General features: G+C 45.8%; 1 protein-coding gene across 6 annotated transcripts in view; it reads left to right on the top strand.

The window, feature by feature from the left end:
• The first annotated feature begins 5,894 nt into the window (after window positions 1-5,894).
• kcnk5a (potassium channel, subfamily K, member 5a) overlaps window positions 5,895-24,587 on the top strand; it is a 38,022-nt gene continuing 19,329 nt past the window's right edge. Inside the window, exons 1-4 of one of the 6 annotated variants that reach the window (XM_038799037.1) lie at window positions 6,598-6,750; window positions 9,391-9,427; window positions 13,995-14,035; window positions 14,428-14,545. In XM_038799037.1, coding sequence (XP_038654965.1) covers window positions 14,483-14,545 — 63 coding nt within the window. In that variant the 5' untranslated portion in view covers window positions 6,598-6,750; window positions 9,391-9,427; window positions 13,995-14,035; window positions 14,428-14,482. Of the gene's footprint in view, window positions 6,751-9,390; window positions 9,428-11,595; window positions 13,085-13,994; window positions 14,036-14,427; window positions 14,546-24,587 lie in introns of those variants that run through there. The other 5 variants (XM_038799035.1, XM_038799039.1, XM_038799038.1 and 2 more) reach the window with 5 other exon arrangements.

Raw genomic sequence — 24,587 nt, 5'->3', positions numbered from 1 at the left:
ACAACTATAAAAGCAGTAAGGGGAGAGAAGGTAGTATATGAGTGCAAGCTAGCTAGCAATATAAAGGAAGATAGGAAGAGCTTTTTTTCAACATATAAAAAGTAAGAGAAAAGCAAAAAAAGACATTGGACCACTGGAAAATGTGGCTGGAGAATTAATAATAGGAAATAGAGAAATGGCAGAGGAACTGAATAGTTACTTTACATCAGTCTTCACGGTGGAAGACACCAGTGGGATGCCAGAGCTCCAGGAGAAACAGGGGGCAGAGGTGAGTGCAGTGGCCATTACTAAGGAGAAGGTTCTGGGGAAACTGAAAGGTCTGATAAATCAGCCGGACCGGACGGGCCATACCCCAGGGTTCTAAAAGAGCCAGCTGAGGAGATTGTGGAGACATTGGTGGTGATCTTTCAGGAATCACTGGAGGCAGGAAGGGTCCCAGAGGACTGGAAAGTGGCTAATGTAACACCGCTGTTTAAGAAGGGAGGGAGGCAGAAGACAGGATATTATAGGCCGGTTGCCTGACTTCAGTAATTGGTAAGATTTTAGAGTCTGTTATTAAAGATGAGATTGCAGAGTGCTTGGAAGTGCATGGTAAAATAGGACTGAGTCAGCACGGCTTCTTCAAGGGGAGGTCATGTCTGACAAAGCTGTTAGAGTTCTTTGAGAAAATAACAAGGAAATTAGACAAAGGAGAACCAGTGGACGTGATTTATTTAGTTTTCCAGAAGGCCTTTAACAAGGTGCCGCATAGGGGACTGTTAACTAAATTAAGAGCCCATGGTATTAATGGTAAGATCCTGGCATGAATAGAGGATTGGCTGACTGGCAGAAGGCAGAGAGTGGGGATAAAGGGTTCTTTTTCAGGATGGCAGCCGGTGACTAGTGGTGTGCCTCAAGGGTCGGTGCTGGGACCACAATTTTTCACAATATACATTAATGATCTGGAAGAAGGAACTCAAGGCACTGTTGTTAAGTTTGGAGATGATACAAAGATCTGTAGAGGGACAGGTAGTATTGAGGAAGCAGACGGGCTGCAGAAGGACTTGGACAGGCTAGGAGAGTGGGCAATGAAGTGGCAGATGGAATACAATGTGGAAATGTGTGAGGTTATGTACTTTGGAAGAAGAAATGGAGGCATAGACTATTTTCTAAATGGGGAGATGCTTAGGAAATCAGAAGAACAAAGGGACTTGGAAGCCCTTGTTCACGATTCTCTTCATGTTTAAGTGAAGGTTCAGTTGGCAGTGAAGAAGGCAAATGCAATGTTAGCATTCATGTTGAGAGGGCTAGAATACAAGAGCAGTGATGTACTTCTAAGGCTAGATAATGCTCCGGTCAGACCCATTTGGTGTATTGTGAGCAGCTTAGCTAGGGATACGGCAAGTTCTGGAGCAAAAGTCTTCAGTACTATGGTCAGGCTATTGTCAAAAGGCCCATAGCCTTTTGCAATATTCAGTACCTTCAGCCAATTCTCGATATCACGTGGAGTGAATCATATTGGCTGAAAACTGACATTGGTGATGTTGGGGACCTCCGAAGGAGACCAAGATGGATCATGCACTCGGCACTTCTGGCTGAAGATTGTTGCGAATGCCTCAGACCTGCCTTCTGAACATATGTGCTGGACTCCTCCATCATCCAGGATGGGGATATTTGTGGAGCCTCCACCTCCAGTGAGTTGTTTAATTGTCCACCATTAACGGCTGGATGTGGCAGGACTACCGAGCTTAGATCTGATGCGTTTGTTGTGGAATCGCTTAGCTCTGTCTATTACTTGCTGCTTATGCTGTTTGGCACACAAGTAGTCCTATGTTGTAGCTTCACCAGGTTGACACCTCATCTTTTGGTATGCTTGATGTTGCTCCTGGCATGCTCTCCTGCACTCTTCATTGAACCATAAGAACATAATAACTAGGAGCACGAGTAGGAGTAGGCCATCTGGCCCCTCGTGCCTGCTCTGCCAGTCAATTAGAACATGGCTGATCGTTTTGTAGACTCAACTCCACTGACCTGCCTGCTCATCATAACCCTTAATTCCTGTACTGTTCAAAAATCTATCTACTTTTGCCTTAAAAACATCCAACAAAGTAGTCTTAGCTGATTCACTGGGCAGGGAATTCCACAGCTTCACAACTCTTTGGGTGGAGAAGTTTCTCCTCAACTCCAAGTCCCCAAGTTCTAGTTTCACCCGCCAGTGGAAAATACCTTCCTGCTTCTATCTTATCTATTCCTTTCATAAGGTTGTATGTTTCTATGAGATTCCGACCTTATTCTTCTAAATTCCAGTGAGTATAGCCCCAGTCTGCTTAGTCTCTCCTCATAAACCTATCCTCCCAACTCTGGGATTAACCTAGTGTATCTCATGTGCACCCCCTCCAGTGCCAGTACATCCTTTCTCAAGTAAGAAGACAAAAACTGTGCAGAGTTTGTGCACACCTGTACTCCAAGTGACACAATTACATATTTTGTCTTTGTATTATGGAAATATCCAGCTTTTCTCACTTGTTGGCACTAAACCCTTGCTAGCTAAGATTCTACACATTTTGAATGCTGCCTGACCAAGTTTCTTGACCAAGTGGCCAAACTTCAGGTGTGCCCCAGACAGCGAGCATCCATTGTGTATTCAACCACAGGAAGAAATGGTCTCACCCCTCACTATCTTTGGAACCTCCAGCCTTGCTACCTTCTGAGATCTCTGTGCTCCTCCAATTCAGGCTTCTTGTCCATCTCTTACTTTCTTTATTCCACCATGAGGGGTTCTGACTTCAATCATCGAGGCTCCAAGTTCTGGAATGCCCTCCCTTAACCTCTTTTCATCTCCCCCTAAATCTCTCTGTCCTATTTAAAACCTACCTCTCTGACCAAACTTTTCTCCACTTTCTCATGCTTTGGGTCAGTGCATTTGTTTTTGTCTGATTAATCTCCTGAACAGCACCTTGGGATGTTTAACTACTTTGAGATTGATATAATAATAATAATCATTACTACTGTCACAAGTAGGCTTACATAGCACCGCAATGAAGTTACTGTGGCGACAGAGGGAGAATTCAGAATGTCCAACTCACCTAACAAGCATGCCTTTCGGGACTTGTAGGAGGAAACCAGAGCACCCCGAGGAAACCCACGCAGACACGGGGAGAACGTGCTAACTCCGCAGTGACCCAAGCCGGGAATCGAACTTGGGACCCTTGCGCTGTGAAGCAACAGTACTAACCACTGCGCTGCCGTATATAAATGCAAGATGTTGTTGCTGAATACCTTCTGACCCCTTGCCCAAGTGGTTATAATTTCCAGGCGAGCATAAGCAACTGACTGTTCACTGTCTGTTCAACCAGGGGAGGGTATCAGAGCTGAGTTCAATTCTGTCTCCGTGTGAGAGCCTTATCCTTTTCTAGGGGAGGCATGGTCATTAGACCATGTGAATGGGAAAGGTTAGGTACTTTACCAGTGTTTTGAACGTGCAGTACAATGTTGAGTTAAGAGGCTATGACTGTAGCTTGGCCCAACCACCACTCCATCCATTTGGATCTGAGGACTTGACTTTCTCACATCTATTGTTCCTAAGTCGACCTTTATTAAAGGTAAGCTAATTAATGCCATTAGAAAGGGCCAGAACAGCCTCAATTTATTACTTTATCACATGAAAACAAATTGACTGAACTTTGCAGTCTACCGTGCTCTTATTATCTGCTCAGAAACAGTTAGAAAACAGGAACTTGGGCAGCACGGTGGCGCAGTGGTTAGCATTGCTGCCTCGCGGCACTGAGGTCCCAGGTTCGATCCCGGCTCTGGGTCACTGTCCGCGTGGAGTTTGCACATTCTTTCCGTGTTTGCGTGGGTTTCGCCCCCACAAACCAAAGATATGCAGGGTAGGAGGATTGGCCATGCTAAGTTGCCCCTTAATTAGAAAAAATAAATTGGATACACTAAATTTAACAAAAAATAAAACTGGAACTTAACCTCCATTGTCCAAGGGCAGCACGGTAGCATTGTGAATAGCACAATCGCTTCACAGCTCCAGCGTCCCAGGTTCAATTCCGGCTTGGGTCACTGTCTGTGCGGAGTCTGCACATCCTCCCCATGTGTGCGTGGGTTTCCTTCGGGTGCTCCGGTTTCCTCCCACAGTCCAAAGATGTGCAGGTTAGGTGGATTGGCCATGCTAAATTTCCCTTAGTGTCCAAAATTACCCTTAGTGTTGGGTGGGGTTGCTGGGTTATGGGGATAGGGTGGAGGTGTTGGCCTTGGGTGGGGTGCTCTTTCCAGGAGCCGGTGCAGACTCGATGGGCCGATTAGCCTCCTTCTGCACTGTAAATTCTATGTCCACACTCCAGTTAACTACTGTATATTGTTTTGCAGGGTGAGCCCTCGCATGCCGAGTTGCCTCATTGCACTGCCTGCCATCACCAAGTTCCTCCCTCTGGGGATAACCAGTTGCACCAGGATGGCCCATCGTATATTAAAACAGGAAATTAAAGCAGGAGGAAACAATTTGGCCCTTCAAGCCTGCTCCGCCATTCAATATGATCGTGGCTGATCCTCATTAACAATGCCATATTCCTGCTTTCTCCGCATACCCATTGATACCAATAAAATATGTTTTTAAAAATCTATCTCTTTCTTGAATACACTCAGTGACTTGGCCTCCACAGCCAACATACGTACAGAGGAACATCTTATCTCATTGTGGCACAAACTAATCTCACAGCCGAAGAAAGATCACATTCACGTTATGTACTGTATTCCGCTTATTATTGGCCCAAGTTGTTTGCCACTTTCTATCTCAAGGAGACTCAAAGGGCAGCACAGTAGCACAGTGGTTAGCACAGTAGCTTCACAGCGCCAAGGTCCCAGGTTCGATTCCTGGCTTGGGTCACTGTCTGTGCGGAGTCTGCATGTTCTCCCTGTGCCTGCGTGGGTTTCCTCCGGGTGCTCCGGTTTCCTCCCACAGTCCAAAGATGTGCAGGTTAGGTGGATTGGCCATGTTAAATTGTTCTTAGTGTCCATAAAGGTCAGATGGCGTTTCTGGGTTACGGGGCTAGGGTAGAGGCATGGGCTTAAGTAGGGTGCTCTTTCCAAGAGCTGGTGCAGACTCGATGGGCAGAATGGCCTCCTTCCGCACTGTAAATTTTACGCTCCATTTCTATGATCTAATTGGATTGGACTGCAAGCGAGCGAGGGTTGTTGGAGAAGCTTCCTTGACGGCAAACAAATCGAGCTCTTCCAAAGTGTGCCAGTGACTGCTTTCCAGGCGTGACCATCCCCCTTTTGAGTGACCAGGGGGCTGTGTTCCGTGGGGGGGGGGGGGGAATGCTGAGTCCCATTGCACTTGTATCGGGCTCAGGCTTACAATGGCCCAATTGTGGGACAGAGAGAGCGAGAGAAAGAACAAGGAGTTGCTTGATTGAATTCATAATAATAATAATCTTTATTATTGTCACATTAGCACTGCAAGGAAGTTACTGTGGAAAAGCTCCTAGTCGTCACACTCCACTTTTTAACACCGAAAGAAAGATTTGTGGGTGGGGGGATTGCATGAATGAAGCATTTCAATCTTCAAACGTGTGTACATCAGGAATGTTCCCAAATCGTCCCGACGCTGGCTTGGGCTCTTTGGGATCAGGTGCCAGCTTTCAAAGCTCACTGGCAACAAATTGCAAAAGGAGTTCTAACTTCGACTTGCAAACAAGAACGGGCATTTCGGGAGCGAAAATGAACGCTTCTCCACCCCCTCTCATTTTAAATGTTTTTATTTTAAATTTCCACCCTCTTATTATCTTCCAGCCCTGACCTCGTTCAGAAGCTGTGCATTTTACCCACTTCGGATGTTATCTGTGTACTCATGTAGATTGCATTTATACGTTTAGGATTTTTTAAAAAAACCTTGTTGCGCCGGGCAGAGGGCGGGAAGTAACTCCACCTCCCGGACGATGATAAATTCCTCAGAGCCACAGCTCCAGATATGAAGTGTTGCACTGGTGCTGTAGACTTTTAAACTGGGTCCGCACCGAGCCACCGACACGTGTCCTAAACACCAGCAAGGAGGGGGAAAAAAAACCCCCAAAATCCGGCTTCCCACAACAGACAACTTTGTCTCTATTTATTTATTATTATTTTATTTTTAGAAAAAGCATTCAAAAAAGTTTCCAGAAACTATTTACTTTTTTTTCTGAGGAGAAGAAACCCCCCCCCCCCCCCCCACCAATTTTATCCCCCTCCCCTCTTTACGGTGACTGTTTCTGAGAGTGTTTATTTTTTATATTAGGGCAGGGGGGATTTTTTTCTTCTACCCCCCCAAAAAAAAGTTTAATTTTTGGGAGGAGGTGGAGAAAGGGTGAAGAAAACTTGAGGAAAGTTTTTTTTTGTGCCGCTGGGGAAGACAGCGCGCAAGCGCCGGGCAAAGAGCGCCACAAATTCAAACGCGGATCTCGCCAACAAAAGTGCTGTTTTATCTATTTATTTATATGCATATCGGAAGGGAGGACGGGGGTTTGCTCCTTTGCTTTTCTCCTCTCGCGGGGTTTTGCCGGCCGTCCACTTTTTTTTCCTCTAAATTAAGGGAAAAGTATGGTAGACAGGGGCCCCTTGCTGACTTCAGCCATCATCTTCTACTTGTCAATCGGCGCTGCCATCTTCCAAGTGCTGGAAGAACCGAATTGGACCGAGGCGGCGAAACATTACAAGCTGCAGAAGTCGGAGATCCTCAAGGAACACCCCTGCCTCACCCAAGCGGCTCTAGAAAGGATCTTGGAGGTAAGGACTGCACCCTGGCTTCATTCCTTTCCCACCACTCACACTCACACGATGCAAATGCCATTGCTTTTACTAATCCTGCCTAGAAATTAGTGTTTCTTTTTTGTGCAACTTCGGTCCTCCCTCACTTCACCCCGACACCGGCCTCTCTCCCTTCTTTCACAGGAGTTCAAGTCCCCCAAAAGGTAAGTCAAAAGTTCCCCCAAATTAAAAGTTTTAAAAGCTCCCGCGAATAATATGTGGTTTCAAAGTCTCTCTCTCCCCCACCCCCCCTCCTCCTCCTCCTCAAATCGCCTTTTATGATTTTAAAGTCGTTCTTCCCCATCCTCTTTACGATTTTGATCACATTTGATCAAATTTATAATGCTATAATCTTAATAAATGCTGAGAGCAGACCCCCTTCTCATTCCACAGACGATGTCAAACCTGCTGAGATTGCCCAGCATTTTCTGCTTTTGTTTAATGATTTTAAAGTCCCCCCGCCCGGGTTATCATTCATGTATGACTTTAAAATATCCCAAATTTAAGTTTCGCGTGTGACTTTAAAAAAAAACTCCCTAAATTACCGAGCGAGTCACTTTCGAGAGCGTTTCTGGTGAAGGGTCTTGAGTTAAGTCGTAATGGAAATGAAAATATATATAGATATATTTTTGACGGATCATCCAATTTTTGTTTTACATGTCGAGATCTCGCGTCCCAAGTTATGCGCTGGAACGGTTTTATTTGGAGCATTCCCAAACTTCGGCATAACAGAAGCTGTGTAATATTTTTTTAATATATTTTTTTTCTTCTAAACGTGCCGGCAATGGGTTTACTCACACTACATTCACCACACGACTAAACACCAAAATATCTGGTCAAAGATGTCTCTGAGGGGGAGAGGGTGGTCAACACTTGACTGACCCTCTGCGGGGGTGGGCGGGATAAATTCCTTGCCTTGGCTTCCCATTTATCAGTGTCACAAGCGGCCTGACGCTGGCAATGAAGTTACTATTTTCAGCAGAGGACCTTCTGGTGGTCCCGGCTCTTCCCGTGTCCCTCAGCCCGACAGGCACCACTTAAACGATTTTTCACTGGAGAAGCAGAAAGGAAAACGCGCCAGACGACCCCCACAGTGAAGTTCGTCCGCCACCGCCCCTCACGCTGGGACCTCAGTGTTGTCGGGGGTTTATCCAGAGGGACTGCCGCCTGTGTGGGTCTCAGTCCATTTCCTCACAAACCCCTCGATCCACTGACTTGCCAACGCAGTTCCCCAACTCGGAGAAAGTTTCTGCAGCTTTTGCACTGGGGCTGAAGAATCAATATTTACCCTCCTCGACCCAGAGGAAGCAGTTTGTTTAAACTGTTCGGTTTGAATTGACTTGGACAAGAGACCCCCCCCCCCCCCTCCCCCAAATAAATAAATAAATAAAACACCTCCGGCTCATGAGAAACGTTTTCTGGGGGATTTATGATCAAAATAAGTTTTAAAAAAGTACCGCGCCGTCTGATACCGAGACAAAATAAACATTGGGCTTGAGAAGGAATTAGTGAGCACTGTTTGTTCACCGATAAGATGCACTCTCTCTTTACACTGCGGGGTAGAATACACTTGTGTACATATAGAATAAATAACTCGGTAACGGTTAGGCGGAAGCATGAAAATGAAAATCGCTTATTGTCACAAGTAGGCTTCAAATGAAGTTACTGTGAAAAGCCCTGAGTTGCCACATTCCGGCGCCTGTTCAGGGAGGCTGGTACAGGAATTGAACCGTGCGGCTGGCCTGCCTTGCTCTGCTTTAAAAGCCAGCGATTTAGCCCTGTGCTAAACCAGCCCCTAAGGATTATGAAGAGAGGAGGGTGGGGGTGAAAATACAACAGGCATATGTGTTTGGCACAGCAGTGGAGGCCCATGACTGGGGAGGGGGTTGATGGCTGGGTGCTCGAAGATGGTCAACCTCCGGATTGCACTTTTTTTTTGCTTTGACCCCCCACCCCTCTCACTGTTCAAACTCCACCCGTGGATACATCGAGGTATTGCCAGACCAAGAAATCCTTCTCTATAATTGTGTCAAATACATTGGGGAGGGGCTGACTGACCCAATGCTGCCACAACTCTCTCTCTCTCTCTCTCAAACCCCCCCCGCGCCCCCACCCCCCAACAATGCAAATCCCTTGGCTGAAAGGACCAGGTTAAAGTCCAACAGGTTTGTTTTGAATCACTAGCTTTCCGAGCGCAGCTCCTTCCTCACCAGGAACTGTGCTCCGAAAGCTAGTGATTCAAAACAAACCTGTTGGACTTTAACCTGGTGTTTGTGCTCGCCCCAGTCCAACGCCGGTATCTCCACATCATGAAAGAAAAGTGGGGCAGCAGTATAATTTCTCCCCTTTGCATGTTTCTGACTCAATGTTCTGATCCCTCCCTGACTTTATACAAGTTGTAATGACGCTGTGAGCATAAATGTGTTTTTTTTTTAAGATGCTACTTTACTTGAGCAGTTGGGACTGCATCAATTTTGTCTTCGCTTCTATCCTTCCTCTTCCTCCCCACCCCCTCCCCATGCCTTTACTTGAACCTGTTTGACTTGCAACTCTCCCCACGTATTGGGGAAGCGGTTGGGTGTTTTCACAGTGAAGTGCACATGTTCTGTGTTTTTTCAGAGACGCCACTGGTAGCTCTCGGCAGAAGTGAAACTTGGTGAGTGAGAAAGAGATTGCGATTCTTGGTGGGCTGAGGCGGGGTTTTTTTTTTGCAGATGTGGTGAGAGAGAGAGAGAGCAGAGCTTCATCTGCAGGGATTATTTTTTTGTCACCTGACTCGTCGCTGACACATTGGGCAAAGCTGTTAGGGGCTGAGAAGGTCTGAGGGGACATTGCTTCGACTCAAAAAGCCTTGCTTCCAGGAAAAGAGAACCCATTCTGACACCTGTTACAATAATAATCTTTATTAGTGACACAAGTAGGCTTACATTACATGGGGCTGGTATAGCACAGGGCTAAATTGCTGGCTTTGAAAGCAGACCAAGGCAGGCCAGCAGCACGGTTCAATTCCCGTACCAGCTTCCCCGGCCAGGCGCCGGAATGTGGTGACTAGGGGCTTTTCACAGTAACTTCATTTGAAGCCTACTTGTGACAATAAGTGATTTTCATTTTCATTTAATTTCATTAACACTGCAATGAAGTTACTGTGAAAATCCCCTGGTCACCATATCCCGGCGCCTGTTCGGGTACACAGAGGGAGAATTCAGAATGTCCAATTTGCCTAACCGCATGTCTTTCGGGACTTGTGGGAGGAAATCGGAGTATCCGGAGGAAACCTACGGGGAGAACACACAGACTCCGTACAGACAGTGTTACCCGAGTCCCCGGTGCTGTGAGGCGGCAATGCTAACCACTGTGCTACCATGCCGCCCCAACGATCCCAGTTGATGATATAACTGGACGGGAAGATCCCAGAATGGAAGCCTAGTTCAAAATACAGTGGGCAAGATCCTCCGTCCCGCCAGTTAGCTATGGGGTTTCCCATTGTGGGCACCCCTACGCCGTCAGGAAATCTATGGGCGTGAGTGCAGTCCCGGCGAAGTGGAGGATCCTGCCGATGGAGAATCCAGCCCACTAACATTTTCTGTTTTTTATAAAACATGGAAGAACAAAATCACAGGACTGATTATTTGTTTTCGCAGAAAAAATTTATTAAGCATGAAAAAATTGGATTATGATGCAATATTCTCTTACTTTCCACCACCACCCCCCCTCCCCCCCATCCACCTTAACAATTACACCGATTTTAACATTAACATGGGTTACAAACTACATCTCAAACATAAGGTCTCATTAATACACAAAGTCTCTTTTAAGCGCACAAGATGACTGTGGGCAAATACACTCTCCACTCTGAACCCCAAGTGGATGTTTGTGGATTTCTCCTCAGAATCCCCCGAGATGATTGTCACGTGAGCGTTTCCAAACTCCACTCCCCAAAACACGTTTTAAAATCTCCTCTCATAATTATGTTTCCCTTTCCGAAATCCAGACCAAGTTTTCCAAATTTTAAACAAAGCTTCCATCAACTTTAAATTGAGAATCCAGTCGAGGATTTTACACCAACCCCATGAGGATTTCTTTGTCTTGATTGCAGTGCTAACTGCTCACCTTGCTTTTTAGTCTTTATTCCCAGGCGGTATCAAACTGGCAGCTGATGTTTGTTTTACCTTTGAAGGTTGCTGTCCCACTTTAAATCTGATTACTACTTCTCTTTAACTCAGAACATGTGGAGTTTGCACATTCTCTCCGTGTCTGCATGGGTATCACCCCCACGACCCAAAGATGTGCAGGGTAGGTAGATTGGGCACGCTAAATTGCCCCTCAATTGGGAAAAATAAATTGGGTTCTTCAAAGTTATAAAAAACAACTCAGAACACTTTGCTTACTCTTCCTTGAATTCTTCTGAACAATACATTGGTCTCTGTCCACTTAACTCCATTAATCTAAAACATTCCCTGGATATCTGGACTGTAACCAGCACTTTAAGAAGCCCGCCTCTTTTCAGCTCCGGCCTTTTCTATAGTCTTTCTTCGAGCAGAGTTGAGAGAGGTTCACTTCCTGAAGTCCTGTCTCCAACTACAATCAAATTAGCAAAACGAAAACTTAAAATATTCTCTCTACCTTACAAGGCACCAGTTGCTAAGCAATGCCTTTTATTTATTTTTTACGCTGTAGCAATCTCTCTGCACAATAGAAACACAGTTGGAGCTTAACCAACCCCCACACATACACATTCCCGTACCGGTCTCTCTGAAAAGTGCCAGAATGTGGTGACCAGGGGCTTTTCACAGTAACTTAATTGAAGCCTACTTGTGATAATAAGCTATGATTAAACACCTTTGCCCAGCATGAATCTAACTTCCAGGCATAGAAAAATGAGATTAAACTCACTTAAAACTATACCTAATTTCTACTGTTTACCAATACATATATAAATCCCTTATATCTACTTTTGTTTTCCTGAACTCTCAATGTACAAATATTAGATAGTGAAAACATTCAGCAGAAACATATTTACTCAGAGTTTTTGAAATTCGCGAAGGAATAGATAGCGGCATTTTGCTAGATAAATTCCTGAGGGAGAAATGAGTAGAATGTTCTGCAGAAGAGTGGAAAGAGCGTTAAAAAGGATCAGTTGGGTCGAACGTCCTGAGTTTGTGCTGTATATTATATGTAGTTGGATGCAATGCCTCCACACTGTAAGACACCGAGTGAGGAGAGAGACAAAAATGCAAAAGTCTTTAAAACTGGGCACAACTTCACAACTTGCTGAAAAACTATACTGTTGAACCATAAGACCAGAAGATGTAGGAGCAGCAGTAGGTCACACGGCCAATCGAGTCTGCTCCGTCATTCAATGAGATCATGACTGATCTGAATTGATAACTCTCAACTCCCGTTTCCCACTTTATACACAGTGCCATACAGGTGGAAAGTCAAAGCCAAGGCTGAATTAATTCAGAACAGCTTTTTTCTTAGGATTCTTTTCTTTTTCCACTGTCTTGTTTTTGTTCTTTGGTTCAATAGTTTTTGAATTGTAGAGCCTTTTCTTTTAAGAGGTGATATGCTTGTGATCAGTTATTGCATACACCTCTCTTTGCAACTGGTCAGTATCAGGAGATGACAATGGCCCTTTAAGAGAAGCTATCTACGTTCAGGTATCCTTGAACTTGCCTTCCGTGTAAGGCTGTAAATGTCTTTTAAGGCTTTGCCAAAGATCAATATTGTAGATGGTTTTCCCTTTAACATACCACTTACCTTGGGGGCCAGGAGATAAATTAACCTTTGAATTGGGTACTTATAAAGTCAGTTTTGTTACCTTCAGCTTATTGAAGGCTCGCCAGGAAGTGAGTTTTCAAGATGTTCAAACCTCTGACCTGAGCACAACTTTCGGTGCTGGTGACCTTATAGATAGACGACATTAGATTTTTTTTCTTTATTCTTTCATGGGATTTGGGCAACTCTGGCAAGGCTAGAATTTGTTGCCTATCCCTAATTGCCCTTGAACTGATTGGCTTCTTCAGGCAATTAAGAGCCAACCAAGTTGCTGTGGGTCTGGAGTCATATGTAGGCCAGATCCGGCAAGGACGGCAGATTTCCTTCCTGAAAGGGGATGAGTGAATCAGATGGGTTTTCACAACAGTTGAAGATTGTTTCATGGTTACTATCACTGACACTCGCTTTATATTTCAGATTGTTATCAACTGAATTCAAATTCCATCCGCTGCCGTAGTAGGATTTGAACCCAGATTACTTATCCAGTCACTAGTGCTAGTCCAGTGGCACGAGTTGAGCCATTCTGATCTTCCAAGTATGAGTTGCAAGGTTTTTAACAGCCATGACTTAATTGGGTAGCGCGCTTGTGTCTTCGTCAGAAGGTCATGGGAAGTCCCACTCCAGAGACTTGAGCACCTGATCAAGGCTGACACATCAGTGCAGTACAGGGGGACTGCTGCAGTGTCGGAGTGTTGTCCTTTGGGTGACACATTAAACCGTGGCTTCCCAGGTGGGAGTAAATGATCCTATGGCTCTGCTTTGAAGAAGAGCAGTGTCCTGGCAAATATTCATCCCTCAACAAACAACGCTGGTGATTTACCTCGTTGTTGCTGGGAGTTCCCTGTGTGCAAATTGACTGCCTTATTTCTGAGGTTACTACAGTGTCTACACTTCTTCAAAACCACCTTTTTGGGCATGCAGCCCATGGCGACTTCCTGAGGTCATAAAAATTGCTTTGTTAATGCAAATCCTGCAGAAGTTGTTGGAGCAAATTAATTGTAAATCTCGGCTGTAATTTGTTGGTCTGCGTTGCGTTAGCTGATCACATCCAGGGTGTTGACAATCATAGAACTAGTTTCAGTGCCACTGAGCCAGGGGCCAAATCCAACAGGATTCTAGTTCCTGCTATAAAATGCACACAAGGACATTGGGCTGGATGTTTTCAGGTTCGCTTGTGAGGCGCACGCGGTTAAATAGTGTGTCCGTGCTCAAGCGCAAAGAATGGCCACGTGTCCAAGGATTAAGCTATTTTTCTATGGGACATGCAGTGCAGAGTGAATCCGCGCCCCCAGGAAAAGTGTCGGGTTGGTGTTTTGGAGAGAAACGGGGATGGGAGATGATTTCCGAAGGGGGAGAGGTGGTGGTGGTGGTGGGGATGTTACGCAACATACTTGTGTAGTTCATTTTGAACAACAAAATTCAAACATGTGTCTTTTCTCTTATAGCTCCACAAGTTTCCCCCAGTTGCCGGGTAATCTTTGTATAGGTGAGTGACGCTGAAACCCTACCCTCACTCACAGAGGGAGGAGTGGGAGAGCGTCGGTCACTCTTGCCAGTGGCAACCAAGTTGGTTTTCATTCCCTCTCGTGATCTCACGCTCTCTCTCCCTCCCTCTGCTGATGAAACCGCTTTTAAAGGCAGCTAGCTCTTTGCTTGGGTGAAACCCCAGGAGGTGTTGGTGACCAAGTGATACGGGGGGGGGGGGGGGGGGGGGGGAGAGAGTTACAATTCCGGCCACCTTTGCTCACCCAAGGTGTTTTGTTTTATGCATGGGAGTGATGGTGCTTGTTTCTGCATGGACTGTTGTCTTGTGAGTTTTTGTCGGGCATTTCTCGCTGGATTTGTTTTGTGCACTCTAAAATGTATTTTCTCGTGCAGCTATGGTCGGCGACATAATTGCATCGCGGCTGAACTGGTTAACGTCGCGCCGTACATGAGCGCTGTGGAAAGGTCCGCCAAGCAGTTCGCGGTGGTGGTGACCCCCCCTCCCCCTTCAGTAAGCTGAGATGACTGAACTCTATTTTTCTCTCTTTTGACTTGACTGTTGGGGGGGTTTAATTCTGTCTGTTGCAACAAACTGGTTCAACGGCTGCAGTTAAAGGGGATAGCAGTTTGGGCAGGATTTTAACGCACACGTTAACCAGCGCGCATTCCGCACAGAGGAAAGAAAACCCCTTCGTTCCGATTCTGAACCAGTTTGGGTTCCGTTGTGGCTACGGTGATGGCTCTTCACCCACATGGTATTGCCAGTGGTAATAATTGTTTAATATACTGATTGTTGCATTCCAACCTGTGCTTCACACGTTGCCCTTTGACGTTCACGTGGAAGCCGTGTTGCTGTTTGATTAATTTTGTAGCTCCCATCAGCTGATTGTGAACTGCAAGGCTTGCATGGAACTTCTCACGGTCTCCTTCCAAAGTACATGAACACTTGGTACTATTTTTAAATTCAGAGAGGCAATGACGAGGAACTCTTTCCTGCTGCCAACCTGTAATAGTTGCCCTCTTGCTGGAGTACAGTTCTGGGTGCTGGTAGCTCTCTTGTACCATTCTGGCTGTGCAAGCTTTGTGAGGGAATATTGACTGCAGAAGCTGCCACAGCCAAACTTGGTCCTGTCCTAAACTTACACATCCAGTAGGACTCGCCAAAGGTGATCCAAGCATCAGATCTTTGGCCGTTTTATTAAACTGCGGACAATGATTTATTTTGCTCTTGTGGTATTTCTCCAACACCCCCCCCCCCCCACCACACACACATCGACCTCATCCTTTTTTGTTCAAAGATACCCTCTCCTCAGTTAAACGCTGCTCAAGTAACCCTTCTTCCTTCGAGGCCGATTAGATGCTGACCTTTCACTTCTGGTGCTAGGGTTTGAACCCAATCCATATTGATGGCAGGAGCAATTCTCCTTTTGTCTGCTCTCTGAATTGGAAAAGTCAGAGGGGCGGGGTCGATGATATCAAGATGCTGCACCCTAAGTTGGGGTTGAGGCATGTTGGGCTAGAGTAGAGGGAGCATTTATTCTTTATTTAATACATTTTACTCGATCTGGGAACGTGAGGAATGGTGGCTTGAAGTTCTACTTTTGACAAGGGCGCAAGATGGGTGGTAGCGAATTGGCCACCCATTACACAGCCCACCCATCTCTTCCTACAATTCAATTCAGTAGAATGAAAGCTCAGGCTGAATGAAATGAGGCCAAACTGAAAAGTTGCTCTCTTTCCCAGAGACGCATCCCCTCACTTCAAGAAAAGAAAAATTACCCAGGAAAGGCTTGGCCTTTTTTTTTCCTGCACCTTTTCCTCTCCCACCGGGCTACAGAAGAGCACTTTCTGCCACAGAAGAACATTTTCTGCTTGATGTAGCCTGTAAAACCAGTAGCACCCCAGACCTGGGGGCCACTGGCCACTGTTCTTAATCCCTAACTTTATTCTTTTCTCTTTTGTACGTTAAGTGGCATAACAGGGTCCAGCCGGAGGCAACTGCAACGAGCGCTGATGTCTCTCGATTTTGACCCTGGTGATTCTGGGAGCACAAGAAGGACGTGGGAGAAATTGTACTGGAGTACCATCGGGCAAGTGACAGATTTTCCCCAAGATTTAGTTAGCAGTGCAAAGCTAGGCTTGAAATGTGTCATGCCACGTGGCCAAGGAAGAGGGCATTTGCAAACACTGTGATCACAAGACAGGGGCCTTAAACCCTCATCACCCTGGTAGGCTAAATTGCCTCCTTGTCTCCACCTATGTTTTCTTTTACCTCTGTTAACTAACTTGAATTGACGAGATGGGATCAAGGCCATCTCTTGCTCTGCCATAACTACATAGTGTGTGTATATGAAAAAGAAATTAAGATGCATTTGTCATACTTGAGGCATCTTCCATGCGAGTTACTGATGTCATCTTATATATAAAAGGCATTGTTTCCAAACAAAAAGACAAAACCAGCGGTTTCCTGACTGGTTTCTACTGATTGATAAGTCTGATATTTACAAGTAACTGCCAAACTGTTCAGCCTAATAAGTTGCTCTCCAATTGGAGCTCAGTCTCTGTATATTCAGGGCAATTAAGCATGGTGGCCTTGAAAGCACACACCAAAATTCATAGGGTTCTACACTCAAGTTGTTTCAAATTTACATGGTATAATGCTCCAGTCCTTCTAAATCTGTCCCTTGGCTACGCCCATACTCAGTGCCAAGGAAGATCTACTTTTTAATCAATTTTAGATGCATTAATAATGCAGAATTAAATTTGAAGGCAGCACCAGACTTCAGCACAGGGCAAACTAAAGGTAGCGCCACTCTTGCTGCCTCAATGTTCAAGACCTATCTCCAAAGTGGCAGCAACCCTGACCTCAATAAGGACATTACTTTGGCAGCCATCATTTGCCATTTTGGAAATTTCACGAAATGCAGAGGTTTAAAAAGATCTTGGTAGAGAATTTAGTGACTGTAAATGCTTCCCAATGTAAACATGTACTAAATTGCACTTACAAGGTCCTGCATGGAATTTGCGAAGCAGGGTTCTGTGCCTTTTTGAAGTCCCCCCCAAGCAAGATTGGTGAGACACATTTTTTTGCTCTTGTTCGACAATGGCCTAACATTAGGCCTTAAAAGGACCACTGAGGCCATCAAGCAAAGACTGTGTTTAGTCTGAACTTTACATTGATGTGGACTCCGAGGGAGCAGGAATTACCTTTGGCTTCATGGAAAAACTGTGGGATAATACCAACCCACCTTTGGTCCCCTTCCCAACTGGACTTATCTGTGGCTGGCTCCGCATCCAAATTGGTCAAAATTAGGGTAACAATTGGGAAATGCCAATTGGCATGTTGCTTGGTGCCTACAGTGTGTCGCTACTATTAAGATGAGGGCCAAGGAGCACTTACTCTTGGGTTTCTGGTCTTGGCTTTGGGGATTGTTCCCTGTGTGCATTTGGTATCTGAAAACCAATCCACATCAGCCTAGCTGCTAAGAATTTCGCATCATAATACACACGGATTATTAGACACTGGGAACAAATGGATTGAAGATTCACGGGATTGTTACAGGGCAGAAGGAGGCCATTTGGCCCATCGTGTTGCACCGAAGAGCAGAGTACCCTGCCACACTTGAGCCCCATCCCTGCCTAGTCTGTGGAGGAAATTATTCCTTTCTGCACGTTATTTGCTGGCCAGTAATTCAGACTTGATGACCATGTCCCCTGGAACCTTTTTGGCCCCAGAAGCATTTTGCCTTTCTATCTCTCATTCTGCTGACTCTTGGAGAGTTTTCTCAATTGCATGTTCTAACCCTTTCACCTCCCCCATCCTACCCCTATTTGCAACAAACTATACCCTCTTCCTAGCTCTAGGCCCTCCTTGTACACCTTGTGAGGAGGTCAAGCTGGGATCTTTTCTATATTCAAAGTTGTATCACCCCGGGCACCACGGTGGCACAGTGGTTAGCACTGCTGCATCACGGCGCCAAGGTCCCAGGTTCGATCCCGGCTCTGGGTTACTGTCCATGTGGAGTTTGCACAGTCTCCCCGTGTTTGCGTGGGTTTCGCCCCCACAACCCAAAACGATGTGCATAATAAGTGGATTGGCCATGCTAAAATTGCCCCTTAATTGGAAAAAATTGGGTACTCTAAAATAAAAAAAGTAAAAAAAAAAGTTGTTGTATCACCCCACGGTTAAAATAAAAATTGTGTGAAAATATTGTTTACTTTCAGTCAGTTTCCTTATGGTTTCTGAGCTATCCCACAAGATTCTGATAATGCCCTGTTCCAAACAAATTTGTCCATTTACCCATTGCTGCGCAAATATATTTCAGTTAGTTATTGTGCATGTTGCTTTGCTTTGGTTCTTCTTTGCCAAGGCCAGTGGGTATGACTGATTAACTCTGGGCTTTATCGACCAAGAAACTTTCTGACTTTCTTCTCCTCCAACATGGGATGCCTGCACGCAGTGTGGGGATGCTGTGGAAACCTGCATTCTCTTCACTTCGACAGCCACCGCCATTTCCTCTCTGGAACGTCTGTTCATTGAAATATTCACCACTTGAGGCAGACAGTACCCTCTTCTTTCTCAGGAACAATATATTCTTATTCACTTTTTATTCCCCTTTCACAACTCTTCCAGCACTGACAAAATATACTGAGAGGAGCCAAATCTGGTTGGACTAGATATGCCTCTTCCTGTTCCTTTTTCAAGCCTTGCACTGCAACATGAGTAAACTGTGATTCAAACATTCCACCCAGTTGCAGTTTTACCTCCTGCCGTGTGCCTTTCCACAGAAATGAAAGAATAAAGCCCTGTGAAAACAGGCCTCCCCACCACATATTGAAATGCCCCAACTTTGCAGTTGAGTGTGCCTAACCCTAGAGGGAAGCAATAGAATTAAATCCTGAACTATTGTGCTGGAGGACAGAGGGTTTTCAGCCTTCGAGAGGGAGGGCTTCCATCTCCCAACTCTGTCCTTCAGATCTTCTTCATCGGGTGTGGAGTTTGTTGGCAGAAGCCTGCATTCCCTCGTTCTAAAATGTCAGGATATTTGTAAGTGAAGGAAAAATGTCATTCCACCAGGGAATTTTCTTGGCACATTGCTTATGCTCTTGACTGAATGCAGGCTAATGTTCAATCTTCGTCTCCGCCACAGATCTGTAAGAGACAGTTACTGACTGCCATACTATCTTGGGGTCATGTTCTCCACACCACACCCCCCACCCCCAATCACCACCACTTGGCTTTTAGTGAAAAGTAAATGTGTTTGAATAGTGAACGAGGCCAATAAAGAATCAGGAAACCACTGTTTTTACCACTGCATGGAGTCTCACTCCCATTTTAGAACAAATGGAATTTAGCAGCAAGTCATGAGACACTGTTGGCGGATTAGGCAGGAAGTTAGAGACAAAAATTGCGTTCGCTACTTTTAATCAGACCCCAGTAAGTTATATGAAGGCTAGGTAAAATTTTAATCCCTGTGCAGTTCACGTTTCAAGATCAACCGTAATGTGTAACCAGCACTGATCGATGAGCAATAAATAACACCAGTAGTTCCTTTCATAATGCAGCTGGTTTTCATGCAGCATTGTGATTGGGATCATGGGGCTGGATACTCCGGTCCTCCAGTCACTTTCCCGGTGGCGTGCCGTTCGCTGGCTGCAGGATTCTATACTCCCGCTGCTAGTTGATAGGATTTCCCATTTAAGCCACCCCATCCGCTTGGAAACCTACAGGCGGGGGTGTGCTGCCAGCGGGAAAAGTGAATCCGAAGGATTCCAGCCATGTGATGTAAGGTTACTGCCCATTGGGATGCAATGGAGGTTTCATGCACAAAATGTGATAAGACGTATATAAATCAGACGTATTTCAATCAAAGCCATACATCCTGTTTTTCAGACTTGGTGGTATTACATGCTGTTTTCACATTATAAAGTCTTAAATATATCAGTTTCTTTTTTATATAAACAACAGTGTTAAACAAAATACCGAGCTCCGCGCCGCAAGACAAACAGTTGAGTATTTTTTGTAAGGGAGTTCCTGTCATAACCCTGGGTAATTGGTGAAAACCCCAGAGAAATTGCTTCATAAACAGCAAACTGTAATTATACAGAGTCTTTAACCTAGTGAAACATCCCATGGCACTTAATAGCTGTTTAGAGGAGGAGATTAGATAGAACATCCATGGGGATTTCTGGTGCACTTGTCCAAGGATAGGTTCGATGAAATTCAATTAGCAATTACAAACGAAGATTGCTGTGCAATATTTGATCTTAATGTTATAGGTCCTGCTCCATTTCAGCTCGGGAATCCCAAAGTCAGCAATTAATTCTGGCACTTATTATTTTATTGCAACAAGTTGCATAATTCTGATTTACGATATCGGACGTTTAATGGGCTATTTTAATATTGTAAAGATTCCTCCCCAAATCTTGTAAAGATTCCTCCCCAATGCGCTGTGATGTAAGTGATCCAGGTGGATAAGCGGGAAAGCTGAAATTTAATTCCTCTAAGTAATTGTTAACATAGAACGCATTACAGTGGGGAGTGTTTGGGGCGGAGACCATTGTATCTTTTGAGGGGCAAAGTTGATGCACAGTTAGAGCAGAGGATGAGGCATGCTGTATGGGACAAGGAAGGGCGGGGGTTGTGGTGGTGGCAGTGAAATTAGATCCGAGTTGCTCCAGCAAAGTGCCAGGACTAACATGGTGGATCCAGTAAACGTGGGAGAGTCATTATAGGACACGAGGAATCCATTCGACACATCCAGTTCTACGGTTATCAATGAGGTTATTGTGACCGACTCTCGGTGACTATAGTACGTTTCAATTCTGAGGTGGCAAGGGTTCAAGAACATGATGATAAATGATAACTAAATAACCATTGGAAGTGGATTTTCAATGTGCTTGAGAACTGAGCTCAAATTCTTAGCTTCAATGTGGCCGCGACAGCTTCAGAAACAATCGTGAGTCATCGTGCTCACCCACCTCCAATATTGCATTGAATGCGTTTTCAGATGTTACTTTAAAACTCTTCAAACAAAAAACGTAAACTTGTGACTATGCTGAATGCACCAAAAATAGCTTTGGGATTTGTTTGTTGTTGCTGTGGATGCCTCTCGTGACTGCTGGGACCTCGGAATCCTCCTTTAGTGTTTTGTCTGACTTGTGCACAGAAACTTAACTTTTAAATCGCCAAGAAGCATAAAAAAAAGTTTAAAATCTAAGGAAGAAACCTCATTTAAAGATGGGCTGTACTGCCTTGAAGATTACTGAAATTTAAAAATGACTTATGTATTTACTTATTTATATACATTTTTGCATTTTTTTTCCACTCTTCTGAAATGCACTGGTGGACAGAACGCCCTGAGATCTGCTCCGGTGACTGTTCTCCACATAGTGCCTGGAGAACGAGTGCCATGAAATGTATTCCACAGTGGGGCTGCATATTGGTGGCATCCTGCCCCCATTTGCTCAAGCCAGTGGGTACATTTATCACCAAGCATGTGTCAATAGTGTGCTGTGCCATGCATTCACCCACCCAGTTGGCAGCAGGTTAGGGCTGCGGGTTACACTGGCGTGAATTTCCACAGGATCTTCCTGTGGAACCTGCCATGGTGGATCTGGAAATCTGCTGGAGGCCGGCGTGGATGCAGATGAAGACCCGACCGGAATCTTACACTCATGCCCGATTCTCCGCAGAACCAGTGGGAACTCACACCGGTCGAGAACAAGTCTGGGCAACATGGGGCGGGAGTCTCCGCTCCTGGGATTAAGTGCCCGCGCCGTCGTGAACGCTGTCGCTTTTCACGACAGCGTGAACAGGGCCCGGCACGACCTATTCTGGCCCAGCGTGGCGCTGTAGTGGTTCACGCCACGCCAACCCGCGCATGCGCAGTTGGGCAGCTCATTCCTGCGGATGCGCAGTTGGGCCGTACCATCCTCCACATGCGCGGGGAACTTCTTACGCGCACCGGCCTCTCACCAACATGGCACCGGGGTTCTGGGGCCGGCTGCTGAAGGAGGTAGGCCCGGGGCAGAGGCCGGCCCGCCGATCGGTGGGCCCTGATCGCAGGCCAGACCGCTCCCAACAGGCCGCCCCCCAGCGTTCCCGCGCAGTTACTGTCGGCAGCGACCGGGGGTGAACGGCGCCGGCGGGACTGTCATTTTTTTCGCTGGTTGCCCGGCCCATTCGGGCCAGAGAATCGCCGCTCGCCGTTTGTGGCGATTCTCCGAGCGGCCTGGCGTGATTCTCGCGGCGCTGGTTTCGGTGGGGGGGGGGGAGAATTGCGTGCGGGTGTCAGGGCGGCGTGGTGCGGCGCCCCGGCGATTCTCCCACCCGTCGTGGGGGAGGGGGAGAATAGCACCCATGGTATGCAGAAGCCGGGACTTTACCTGAACAATGCCTGGGACTGCGTCCGGAGTTTGGGAAGGAGGCTGCCAGCAGCCTTGGACCCCGGCAGTGGAGGGGGAGCATCTGTAAGGTGGATCTTTCAGATTCCATGTCATTGAGGGGGCCCATTATCCAGCGTCAAGAGGAGGTCCATATTGTTATTTAAGAGGTCCATCCTCTTCAACAGTGGGTCAGTGATGTTGAGCGCCTTTTCGGAACAGCACTCAGGGTGGCAGGACACACACCACCATTGAGAAAAGAGTCAAGGGAGAATTTGATGGCAGTCTGAACATGGATTGGATAGGTGCCTTTTTGGCTGTAGTCAGTATGCGACTTGGATGAGACCATGTAGATTGGGAGGGGTGGTGACCCCTGGCCTGTGTCTATAAAAGCAAATTACTGCGGATGCTAGAATCTCAAACAAACCAGAAAACACTGGACAAATCTCAGCAGGTCTGACAGCATCTGTGGGGAGAGAAGGGAGCTAACGTTTTGAGTCTAGATGACTCTGCTCGGTGCGAGATAAAGCCTCTTTTTGAGACTGGCAACAACAGGTGCAATCCAATATGTGTTGGCTTTTTGTAAATGAGTCACTTTTTAATGTGTTGGCAACATTCCGTAGTTTTCTGGCCTTAATTGCTGATGCAATCATTGCTGATTCGACCCGTTTAGGTGCAGTTATTGAACTGCAGCTGCACATGATAAATATTAACTTGATCCTGAGTGAGGAGCCAGTATTCTCAAAAGGCTTTTACATCGACCATTGTTTAGTTCAGGTCATGTGAGTAGCAACCAGTTGCTGACTCCGTCTGTGTTAAAATCCCCAAAGACCTTTCCAGGTACGTTTCTGCTATTAATTACTTACTGACAGATCTCGTGTGGCAATGCTCCTGATGAGCAAGAGGATACGCTAAAAATCTAGCATCAGAAGTGTGACTGGAATTAAGCGTTACACTTAAACAAGAAGTTAAGATGGGGGAGAGTGGGCCTCGGTTAGGTGCTGTTTCAGAGGGTCGCTGCAGATTCACAGGGCTGAATAGCCTGGGTGGAGTGGAATCTATTATGGGGTCAATTGTAGACAATTTTCATTCCATACATTCATTCCAATTGGACAGTTCAATCACACGGCTTTTCTGGTCTCGCCCTGTTGGGGAAAGGTACAGAAACATATGCCCTGCTCAGTCAGCTAGAGAAATTGCATTCTGTCCTACGGTATTGTGGCAGTGAGGCGACTCAGTCAGACTGTTGTGGTGGGCTATACCTGTGAGAAAATGTTCCAATGCTTTCCATTCAGTGGGGAAGGCAGTGGCCTGGTGGTATTGCTACTGGACTGGTAATCCAGAGAAACACAGACTTGGGTTCAAATCCCATCATGGCAGATGGTGAAATTTGAATTCAATTAAAAGTCTAAATACCACTGTCGTGAAAACCCATCCGGTTCGCTAATATCCTTTAGGGAAATAAATCTGCCATCCTTGCCTATCTGGCCTACATGCGACTCCAGAACCACTGCGATATGGTTGACTGTGAAATGGCCGAGCAAGCCACTCTGGGGCAATTTAGGGATGGGTGACATATTCCACGAATTAATAAAAATTATGCTTTGTCAGTAATGGTGTTTGAGATGTGGTTTTGCTGAGGAATGTTCCATACGATATTGATTTGAAAAGAAGCTCAGTAAATCGTGGTGAATTCTGGTTACTTATTAAGGTAATGGAAACAAAGAAAATAAAATGTCATTTGCGAGGCAGGACATGTCGGCAAATACACCTGTAAAGAAAATATTTTCAGCAGTACTGGTAGAGGCCATATCTTCAGCTCCTGGAGTTCTCTGCTTCCCGATTTAGCCCTCCTCCTCCTCCTAAGTTGCTTCCTGAAAGCTATGTATTTGATCAAACATTTGGTCACTTTTTCCAATATTTCGTTAAGTGGCATTGTTTTAAATTAGCATTTCCCCCCCCAATATTTATCCTCTTCCCTTGCAAAGCCAAAAAAAAACCCTTGCATTTATAAAGCATATTTCGCAACCATAGGATGCCCTGAAATACTTTTGACACACTTGAGGGAAATATGGCAACCAATTTGCCAGCGACAAACCGGGAATTTGGTAATGATCACATAAGGGGTTCTAGTAATGATAGCTGAGGGGTAAACATTGACCAGGACA

The sequence above is a fragment of the Scyliorhinus canicula genome, chromosome 6, assembly GCF_902713615.1.
Source record: "Scyliorhinus canicula chromosome 6, sScyCan1.1, whole genome shotgun sequence".
NCBI classification, from domain to species: domain Eukaryota; kingdom Metazoa; phylum Chordata; class Chondrichthyes; order Carcharhiniformes; family Scyliorhinidae; genus Scyliorhinus; species Scyliorhinus canicula.
The sequence above is the reverse complement of the archived record's forward strand: the minus strand, read 5'-3'. Positions and strand labels throughout refer to the sequence as shown.